This window comes from Cebus imitator, unplaced genomic scaffold (genome assembly GCF_001604975.1).
Source record: "Cebus imitator isolate Cc_AM_T3 unplaced genomic scaffold, Cebus_imitator-1.0 Scaffold17, whole genome shotgun sequence".
In the NCBI taxonomy this organism is placed as follows: Eukaryota; Metazoa; Chordata; class Mammalia; order Primates; family Cebidae; genus Cebus; species Cebus imitator.
In genome coordinates, this window is record NW_016107332.1 from 3,681,416 (window position 1) to 3,692,987 (window position 11,572).

At 40.3% G+C, this 11,572-nt stretch overlaps 1 protein-coding gene across 2 annotated transcripts in view; it reads left to right on the forward strand.

Annotated features, from left to right (window-relative positions):
* The window catches only part of EGF (epidermal growth factor), a 91,349-nt gene that overhangs the window by 71,095 nt on the left and 8,682 nt on the right, over nt 1-11,572 (forward strand). For both annotated transcript variants that reach the window (XM_017509715.2, XM_017509719.2), the window contains exons 19-22: nt 232-354; nt 1,665-1,812; nt 6,336-6,503; nt 11,092-11,209. In XM_017509715.2, coding sequence (XP_017365204.1) covers nt 232-354; nt 1,665-1,812; nt 6,336-6,503; nt 11,092-11,209 — 557 coding nt within the window. The remainder of the gene's footprint in view (nt 1-231; nt 355-1,664; nt 1,813-6,335; nt 6,504-11,091; nt 11,210-11,572) is intronic.

The following is an 11,572-nucleotide window of genomic DNA, read 5'->3' on the forward strand; positions in this document are numbered from 1 at the left end:
AAAAAGAGAGAAAAAAAGAAAAAGAACACCTCCCTGGAAATGCATTACAGGACCCAGTTGATCTCTCCAACATTAATGAAAGTCCCTTTAAAGCTAAAAATGAATAGGGCCCTGAGAACATATAGCATGACAGACGCTGATGAAGCTCCTCTTCCAGAGGCTGTCCAACTGTAAAACCCTCTTTTTCCGTACCCCACTTTTTTCTCTCCCCTACTCTGTCTTTTCTGACAGATATTGATGAATGCCAACTGGGGGTGCACAGCTGTGGAGAGAATGCCAACTGCACAAATACAGAGGGAGGCTACGCCTGCACGTGTGCCGGACGCCTGTCTGAACCAGGACTGATTTGCCCTGGTAGGTGGGTGGGTGGTCTAGAGTGAAGGGGAAGGACTTGGTTCAGGGAAATTCTATACCCTAATCTCTATTTGCGTTAGAGATTCTAAAAATCATTCAGTTCAGTCAGGCTGCAGAGTTGGCTTTCCTGATTATGATGATGCTGGGCTTGAGAATTTGAAATGGTCCAAGTTTTCTTAATTTAATAGCATCTGGAATAAATCCTTTTTTATTACTCACAATCCAGTAAAGATGGGAACACGGGTGTCTCTCTTTAACTGTGCAACTAATCTCCCTATTTGTAATGTAGATTTGTGGGGCTGCTGGATAAATTTTGCAGGGGTCGGCAGGTCGGTGAGTATGTCTGGAGTCAGCATTTTAAATCACTTTCAAGGATTTTAAAATATTACTTGAAAAAGGCAGTATGTCTTGATCTGCATTAGAACTCCAGCTCTCTTCCCTTTCTGTTTTCAACATTAATAATGGTCGACTCCTGCTTCCTGAACCTTCTCCCCATAACAGCAGGAGCATCTCACCATCAGCACCAGAAAGGGAGCTAGCTTCACTGAGACCCTGGAGACCAGGATGGAACTCTTTCCCATTACTGCCCACTCTTTAGCTGTCAGCCCTACAAGTGGAAAACATCCTAAGAAGGAAAAATTCCGTGTTTACTTGGTGTCTGTTTTTTTTTTCTTAGCATGTTATTTTTCTCAAATAATTTGCTCTTCTTAAAGGTATTAAAAAACGGCTTATATTTATATAGTCAGCTACATATCTTTTCCTTTTAAGGAGCAGTGAACCATTCAATAAGAGAGATTTTACTATTCCACTTTGGCATTCCCTCTGTTATGGGAATGTTTTCTTCCTGTCATAATTGCTACAGTCTTGTCCTTGAGGGCTACTCTGAAACTTAGTTTTAAGGAGAAAGAAATTTTTGAGACTCCAGGATATTGGAGGTAATGGACTGCACATTGATGCATAGGTTTTAAATGATAGAGTTACCAGTTGTTCAGTGAGACCTTGATGCTGCCACTTCACATGATTAGTGTGTTTTTGTGTATGACAGATTTGTTTGTATGAGATCAGTGACTTTGAATTCATGTGGTAACTTAGGACTGGTCGTTCTTTTACCTGCCTCCAATATGCTATCCTTCATGCTCAGATAATACTAAGGTCCACTAGGAAAGTAAAACTGTTGTCCCTTCTGGTAGTTCTTCTGTCACTAAAAAATACTGTATCACAAATTGTTCACAGAAACTGGTTCCTGATATTGATACTTGAAAAACATGAGTCCCTTCAGAAAGTAAAAGTAACGTCTTGGGTTCTTTTAGACTCTACTTCACCCTCTCACCTCAGGGAAGATGACCACCGCTATTCCGTAAGAAATAGTGACTCTGGATGTCCCCCGTCCCACAGTGGGTACTGCCTCCATGATGGTGTGTGCATGTATATTGAAACAGTGGACAAGTATGCATGCAAGTAAGTCAAACTGTCTTGATGATGGTGCAGAGAGATGCTATTCAGTCCATCACTTTTAGCTAATTTGGAAAATGAATACTGAGGATGTTTTTCTGCAATTAGATGTTCTTTTGGAAAAATGTAAACAAACACGTGTGAACCGTGTGTGGGTACTTCATCGCCCCCTCCTTGTGTGTCACAATGCCCCTCTCAGTTACCAGGGATAAATATAAATCTAAGGAGTTGGTGATTTCCCCTTTTACTGAAATAATTTGATGTGACCACTGGTATAGCCTAGGGATTAAATGTCTCATCCTGGTTGAAAAACTTAGGTTTGTGAGATAATTCCTTAAAACTTTGATTTATTTTTCATCAAATATGCTTTACATTATATGTGAGCATCAGTGATCCGTTTCTGGGTTTACAAAAGTGTTGTATGTGTTCACACTGGACTTCTTGCCAGAGTCCAAAAATATTTTTCTTCAAAAATAAATGTATGTCTATTTTTTCTTCACTTCCTAACAGTTGACTTTTACAGTTTGTTGGTTAATAACAATTGCTGATACTGCAGCTGCTGCTTTTTGCTCCCTTTTTGCCCCCATGAGGGTTTCACAGTGGGTGACGCGTCAACCTGGAAAGTTGATTTGAGGAAGCCCTAAAACTATGAGGCATTCCCACTGTGCTCCCTCTGAAAACCTTTCCCGTGGACCCTTTAACAAAACCCAAACCTGCAATAGCCAGGTCTGCCTCAAATGCTACTTTTAATTCATTTCATGTTTTCAAGGCAATAGGAGGAAACTGATAGATACCAGAAAACAAATAGATCTCCCAGGGTTAGGCTCCTGATCCATTGATAATTTTCTCTGTGCCTGAGGGAGGGGTGATAAAATAGTCTGATCCTCACAAATTGCTACTATAACCTTAAAGTCTTCTCTCATTTCATCAGTAATAATGAGCAGAATAACTAAATTCATGGAAGAGTAAGCTATATTCTGTGACAAAGTGTATGGCCTTGCATCAGAAATCATGTCAGCATGACAAACATAGTGAAAAATGCTCACGAATACTAGTAAAAATGACTCAGTCCTTATAGAATTCTGTTTTTATATTCATATTTACATGCTGTAATTTCCTAAAGTACGATAAATTGGGTATCTGCAATAGTTATTGCTAGTTTTAAAATTTACAATCGAATTGGTTTTGCCTGTTCATTGTTTCTGGTCATCCCAAATGATGAAATTACAAAAACAAATGTCCAAATTTATTAGGTCATGGTTGTTTTCCTCCGTGATACTTTAGATTATAACAATCATTATAATAATATAAAGGGTACTACAGGGTTACATGTTGCATTTAGAACAATGTTTTCATTTGGATCTGATAGCATCCATTTATTAAATGATTGATGAACTCTATAGCACACTGCTTTTCTTTCTGTCATTAAATCTTGATGAAAATATCATATTTCCCTCTTAATGTTTTAAACATGACTTGCTACAAATGACAAACTGGAGATAAAACTCAAATTTAAGGACCTTGAATTTAAAGCAATATTAAAAATATTATCAGAGTTCACAGTACTCTGGATCATAACCTTGTTTTTAAATTGTGCATTTAACAAAAATGTGGTTTAATCAACTATTCAACCCTTGCCTCCTCCTGTCCTGATGACCTCACCTTGTGTTTTATTAATTCCGTAATAACAAGCCTCTAGGAAGTGCTTTACCAGTCCAACTTTTATTAGAAACACTTCCTAGGCAGGCGTCATTCTGTACAGAGTGTTTTTCATGCTGCAAGCAGGTTTTGGAAGACTGAGCTCTTCCTTCCTTACTTAGGGGCAGTGGAAGTTCCCCTCAGCCACATGAAACCCCAGGGTGCCCACAGTGATGCAGAGGAAGTGAGAGTTGGAAGTCTCCATGCCCGAGGTATTCCTTGAACATTTCCTGGTTCGGAGATGCTCAGGAGGCTCCAAACCTTCTGAGCTCGGAGGAGGTCCTCATTCATTCTGTGTTTCAGCCAAACACCCTTCTGGACAGGTCTTTAGACCAAGATCCCCCAACATCAGTGTTGTGAAATGCTTCTTAAAAACAGGTTATGTGGGCAATCACATGGAGAGCTGCATCATACTCTAGCCCTCAATATTATTATTATTGATTGCAAGAGATGATAGTTTTATTATTACTCAAATTAGTCTTCCTGAGCATTTGGGAGCAGAGTTTTTAAGCACAACTTGGTGGGTTGGGGAAGCCAGTAAGCGAGGAGTGCTCATAGGTCAGGGATGAAATCATAGAGAGTTGAAGCTGTCTTCTTGCACTGAGTCAGTTCCTGGGTGGGGGCCACAAGTTCAGATGAGCCAGTTAATTGATCTGGGTGGGGCCAGCTGATCCATCAAGCGCAGGGTCTGCAGAATATCTCAAGCACTGATCTTAGGAGCAGTTTAGGGAGGGTCAGAATTTTGTAGCCTCCAGCTGCGTGACTCCTAAACCATAATTTCTAATTTTCTGTCTAGCCCTCAATTCTTGATTCATAGTATACCACAACACATTTAAAAAAATCATGTTTACCAGCCTGGGTAACATGGTGAGAATGCATCTCTACAAAATAATTTTTTTTAAGTTAGCCAGGTATCGTAGCACACATCTGCATTCCCAGCTACTTGGGAGGCTGAGGTGGGAGAACTGCTTCAGCCCAGGAGGCTGAGGTTGCTATGGGTTGTGATGGCACCACTGCACTCCAGCCTGAGCCCTATCTCAAAAACAAACAAAGAAGAAGCCTTGTTTATCTGTATTGAGTCCAAAATGTCTCAAAATTATTTGACTATGGAAAGGCAAACTTATTTGGCCAGAGAATCTTTTGTTTGGTTTAATGGAAGAATGAATTCATAACCAAAGAACTAGTATCATGTGTCCCCCTCCGCCAGTGGAAAATGCCGAATGACTATTCTGGGCCTTATCCGACTCAGTGAGGCTCTGCTACTGCAGCTGACTTGGGTCTCCAGGACTCTGGGCCAAGTACTGACATATTTCTCAAGACCTGAAACTTCCTGAGAGGATCAGAGGTATGGCCCATTAACATCCAACAGTTTAAAAATTGTGCTACTAGGCATTGATAGTAAATGGCTCTAACCAAAGATAGCTAGAATTAAAACAGCATCCAAGAAAGCCTGGGATACTGGTGGTCCTTTATGCTTCTGTACTCAGATCCTGCTAGCTCTTGCATGGTTAGTTCTAGAAAATAGCTTTTCAGAGCTGAATAGAGCATCAAACTTTTTTTGTAAGCAGCATGGTATAGTAGAAAGTACATAGGCTTTGAAATCAGAGAACCATTGGAGTCAAACCTGTCACTCATAGCTGTGTGACCTTGTACAAACGCCTTGAGCCTCGGTTTCCTCATCTGTAGTATGGGAATATGCCACCAATAAGAAAATGAGTAAAAGTGCCTAGCAGGGCGTCAAACACACAAGATGGTTAAGAAGCACTAATCCCTTTCCCTCCTTCTGTCAGTGGCTTGCCCAGTCCTCTGACCAGCTCAAGGTAGAGCCAGGTCTGGAGCCCAGATCTTCTGGAGCTTTGTCCAGTGTGTTTTCCATGCTGCCTCTTCTCACTATGGGCACTGGGGTCAGATCTCTGTATTTTTATTCCTTTAAGTCCTTTTGGAATTAAGTGGGTACATAGATGAATAAATAGTTTATCCAGGGCCCGGGGAAGGAATTTTTAATAAGTGGGCATTACGGAGTGTTTAATGGGATGTTTTTCAAAGTTGGTGCTTTTGCAAGGATAGTAGAATACAGATGTTTACCTGAGATCCTAATCGTTTCCAGAAATGCATATTCCCAGTAGATGGCAGCATTGCTTCATTTACTAAAAAGGACAGCAGCTCATTCTAGTGACAATTTCACTGAGGCAGTAGGGTGTTTGTGGGTGAATGTCCCTTTTTCCTCCATAGAGCTGTTTCCCCCATTGAAGAAAATAGACAAATGCCTATATGTATGTTACTGGGTCTTCCCTTGCGCTATTAGTGATTCTTTTTAAAAGGAAAAAAGCTTTCTCTGCAGACTAGGTTATGCATTCTGTTCAGAAACTACACACATTCTTCTTTTATAGCCTGCTTTCAAGTGAGGAACTCTGCCTTCAAATTCTCCTTCCTTTTCACCTATGCTCATTGCAATCTGGCCAAACATTTGTTTCCAAAACTCCCTTGGCTCTTAGGGCAGAGTTGCTTTGTGTTGGTTTTAAAAGGTGGTTCCTCAGGATTTTAGCCTAACAGAAACTGATCTTTAATCAATGTCCTGTAATGCCTTATAGAGGCAGTATGCAAATAATCCCACATAAATCCCAGGGCAAACAGACAGAAGGGAGAAGTCCATGCTGCATTAACTTGTAAATTATAGTGCTTTCAACTGACCCCGGATGGATTTTCTATATGCTTCCAAAGAGCTGAGTCTAGAAATGCAGAGGTTGAGAGATAGTTGAATATTGAGTGTCAAAACTATCAGCGTCTTTGGCCAGGCATCTCTGATGACCTCTGTTTGTGTGTTGTCACAGCTGTGTTGTTGGCTACCTCGGGGAGCGATGTCAGTACCAAGACCTGAAGTGGTGGGAACTGCGACACGCTGGCCACGGGCAGCAGCGGAAGGTCACCGTGGTGGCTGTCTGTGTGGTGGTGCTTGTCGTGCTGCTCCTCCTGAGCCTGTGGGGGGCCCACTACTACAGGTGACCCTGTCTTTCCTTTGGTACTGGAAACCTCTTTCTAAAACCTCCCAGGGGAATGCCTGCCTCCTTAAGATGAATGTCTGCATACGAAATTTAAAGTGTTAAAGAGGCGGGGCATGGTGCTCATACCCATAATCCCAGCACTTTTGGGAGGCCGAGGTGGGCGGATCACTTGAGGCCAGGAGTTTGAGACCAGCTGGCCAACATGGTGAAACCCTGTCTCCACTAAAAGGGCAAAAAGTAATGGGCGTGGTAATGCACACCTGTAATCTCAGCTACTTGGGAGGCTGAGGGACGAGAATCGCTTGAACCCAGGAGGAAGAGGTTGCAGTGAGCCAAGATTGTGCCACTGCACTCCAGCCTGGGTGATAGGACGAGACTCTGTCTCAAAAAAACACAAAAAAAAACAAAAAAAGTGAAGTAAGAGTAAAATTTTTACTGTTAGCTCAGGAATTCATTGCTTCGAAACATGAGTGCTTTTACTTTTTCCTTGTTCCCTTGCAGTGGTTGTCCACACACCTGCATAGTGTATGTGTCACTATTTATCATGATGTGTTTTTGCAATCTACTTTCTTCATTTAATATTATATGCTCCTCCCATAGCCTGCATAATTTTTCATGGCTACCTGCCATTTCCCACAAAATATTAATGTTGTAAAAGAAAATTAATATCTTCCCTAACTTGGAAGGAAATTTCTGGTTCTCAGATTTTGTGCTTTTAATAATTTCAAGTTAACAATTAAAAACTATGGAACAATAACATTTATACATTTAATTCTTTAAAAATAACACTACATTAGGGTGAAGGTATAGGCATTACACTGTTTGCTCATTTTCTGTTTTCTTAGAAAGTAGGACAGCATCCTCTATTATCGTCAATATCGAAAAGCATTTTATATACTGTTATAGTTTCTGCTGTACAAAATCAGTGAGTCATAAAACTTTAGTGCTGAAGGGGACCTTATGGAATTATCCAGTTTAATCTTATCATTTCATGGCTGGAGGACCTAAGACTCACTTGGCTAATAGGTCCCAATTCTCTGGGAATGTACAAAATATCTGCCACCATCTGTAGATAAAAATTTAACCACATTTACTGGTACTACACAACCACTCAAGTGGCAACTGTCTTGTGTTCTGGAAAATTCAACATATCAGCCAAGATGCACTTATCTGAGATCCTGCTGCATCCTACTATAGTGGTTAAGAGCATAGGCTCTGGAATCAGGTTATACAGGTTCAATCCCAAGTTAGTGTCTAAATAACACCAGGCATATGTCCCAACCTCTGTTCATTAATTTCCTTTGCTATAAAGTAGAAACAAGAATAGTACTTACCTCAAGGATTATTGTGAGATTAATTGGGTTAACCTAAGTAAAGGCTTTTATGTAGGTCTGGCATATAGAAATGAATAAATGCCATCTGTTGTTATTTTGATTTTCTATGAACTGTAATATTCCCCCAAAACAGCTGTATGCTCTAAGCCCTTGTCTACCACTTCTTGAGAGACAAGATTCTTAGGCACAAACTTGACATTTTAATTCAGTAGTCCATTGATAACATTGCACTTTTTAGCCTGGTGTTTAATCAATATCTTGGATATGTACAGAAAGAATAGTGAATGATCAATGCTTCATCCCTTGGACCATTGCCAAAAGACAGGAAAAAAATGGAAATGAGAAACTTAAGTTCATGCATGCCATAATTATTATTTTTTCCTATTTGTTGTGACGTGACATAGTATGTCTAGATCTGGACTGAAAGCTAATGGCAGATTGCTGGCTTTTTAAACTTGGAATTCAAAGACCAGTTCATCTGAAAGCTGACTGTAGACCTCACATACATATAAGAGTATATGTCTTCAGCCTCAGATTCTTATACCTAAAATCAGAAATGAAAGGACTATTCCTCCAAAAAGAACGTGCATCAGAACCCTTTCTTTTTCTTTTCACTGAAATGCATCCAGAGTTGTAAAATTTTTTTCTGAGTGAATCTGTGGTTATTTACCTAACAGTTCTTATCAGTATAGCTGCTTACCTCTCCGCAAACTTTCAGCTATGTGCATAACTACCTTTGTACTATAGATCCATTCTGACAAGGTCAAATTAAAACTGCTAGACTAAATGTTGCTATGTCACACTCAACTGTACCAACAAACATAGCTCTAGCATTGAGTTTTTAAGTTAGATGTGCTAAATATTTTTCTTTAAAGGTTAAAATCAGTTATTTCCTCCCTTATACCATTCCTTGCCTGTCTTACCTAGCTTGTTTGGTACTGTTTGTCTTCTGTGTCTCTCACAAGATTGTGAGCTGGACATGGTGGCTCATGCCTGTAATCTCAGCACTTTGAGAGGCTGAGGCGGGCAGATCGCTTGAGCCCAGGAGTTTGAACCAAACTGGGCACTATGGCAAAACCCTGCCTCTACTAAAAATACAAAAAATTACCCAGGAATGGTGGTACACAGCTGTAGCACCAGCTACTCAGAGGCTAAGGTGGGAGGATCACTTGAGCCAGGGAGGCAGTGATGGCAATGAGCCACGATTGCACTATTGCACTGCAGTGTGGGCGACAGAGTGAGACTCTGTCTCAAAAACAAAACAAGACAAAACAGAAAAGACTGTGAAACTAAATACATTTTTCAAATATTGTAATATTATTAGTTTACAAAATGTGATTTTTTGGAAGGACTCCTTGCAAGAAAATCAACAGGAGGTATTTCATCACAAACTAAAACTTTGTTTTTTGTGGGTTTTTTAACTTTTATTTTAGGTTCAGGGGTATATGTGAAGGTTTGTTATGCAGGTAAACTTGCATAACCAGGGTCTGTTGTACAGATTACTTCATCACCCAGATATTAAGCCCAGTACCCAATAATTATCTTTTCTGTTCCTGTTCCTCCTCCCACCTCCACCCTCAGGTAGACTCCAGTGTATGTTGTTCCCTTCTTTGTGTTCCGGAGTTCCAATCATTTAGCTCCCACTTAGAATATATGATATTTGGTTTTCTGTTTCTGTGTTAGTTTGCTGAGGATAATAGCCTCCAGCTCCATCCATGTTCCCAGAAAAGACATGATCTCATTTCTTTTTATGGCTGCATAGTATTCCATGGTGTATATGTGCCACATTCTTTTTTAATCCAGTCTGTCATTGATGGGCATTTAGGTTGATTCTGTGTCTTTGCTATTGTGAACAGGGCTGCAATGAAAATTCGCTATGGTAGAATGATCTATATTCCTCTGGGTATATATCCATTAATGGGATTGCTGGGTCAAACGGTAGTTCTGCAGTTAACTCTTTGAAGAATCACCATACCACTTTCCATAGTAGTTGTACTAATTTACACTCTCTCCAACAGTGTATAAGTGTTTCCTTTTCTCCAAAACTTCACCAGCATCTGTTATTTTTTTTTCTACTTTTTATTAATAGCCATTCTAACTGGTACAAATTTTAACTTTGTAACTTTATAACTTTTGAATTGTTTTTATTAGCCACTTGCTTCAATTTTTTTCTTTGAAGCCTTTGATTAAAACATATAATAACCCATACCATCTCCTGATACTATCTGTGGTGGCAGATTCACAGCAGCCCCTCCCATCCTTATCACTCTCCCTGGGATGTCTGGATAGGGCTTTTAACAGAGAGTTGCATTCCTACAGGCAATTAAGCTGCCCATCTGCCCCAGGACAGTGGTGCTGTTGTAGAAATCTCACGGATGCATCTGTCTCCCCTTCTAGAGGCTATTGCTTTGAGGACAGGATTCCATCTCCATGCTAAATCTCCCCATCCCCACCCCTAGTGAATGGCACCATGCCCTGCATAGACTCTGTGCTGAATGTCAAATAAGACAGTACTCTAAAAAACTGGATTTGGAAGCAAGATACCTAGTGTGTTTCCTGGCTTGGCAACTATGAGACTTTCTTATCTTGGGTCAATCCACTCCTTCTGTTTTTGCCTCTAATTTCTTTATGAATGAGGGATTGCAGTGGGCCAGTAAGAGCAGCCGAGGCTTTGTGTCATGATGACACACTTCTTACACCACCCTTAGTAGCTGTGTGCCTGAGGTGAGTCACTGCCATTTCCAAGCCCCGATGGCTTCACTTGTAAATAGAACTAACATAGTCTGCCTCACACAGTTGCTGAGATATATTTTCCACAGACTGCCCCACTCCTTTCTGCAAAATTAGTAAGTTGTTTTTTCGCTGCTATATCATCAGTACTAGGACAGTGCCTGGGGCATAATTAGTACTCAATAGATACCTGTAAATGAATGAATGCAAAGCTAATCCCCAGCGTGCATGGGCACGTGCACACACACGCACAAGCACACAGACACACAGACACACACACATACACCGTCTATCTCACAGAACCTTGGAAAGAATGAAACACTATCTGGAAAGTATTTTGAGTTTTGCAGAAAATAATGCCTTAAACATCTAAAGTTATGTTCCTAGTTATCTTTGTATTTCTTCTTTCCCACACAAGTGCCTAAATTTTAGTAGCAAAAACAGTTGTCCCTGACCATCACTGAGTGGGCTGAGTGTTTTGTTTTGTTGTGTGATTGTCTCAAATTTTGACTTTATCACAGGACTCAGAAGCTGCTATCAAAAAATCCAAAGAATCCTTATGAGGAGTCGAACAGAGATGTGAGCAGTCGCAGGCCTGCTGACAGTGAGGCTGGGATGTCCTCCTGCCCTCAACCTTGGGTAATGTGACCAAAGCAGATGAAGCAAGGAATTGGCTTGATATCAACCCCTGTTCATTTTTTTTCTAATTTTTCACTGAGTTCAGAATGATTGGAATCTTATAGCTTCCAGGTGGTGTCAATGTTATCCAAGACCACATCAGCTAGGGAGGTCCTGGGTGGGAGGGTGTGGGAACTGTGTTGCTAATTAAAGGAATCAGATGAGTTATAATAATGCCATAATTTAATGGCACAATAAATTTTTGAAATTTTCTTTCATGTAGATTCTATAACTTAGATTTGTATGTGTTATGTGAAGACTTTCCATATTTTTAGTTGATACATTCCAGTTAGATGTCTTAAAAACCCAAGATTATAAAAAAAA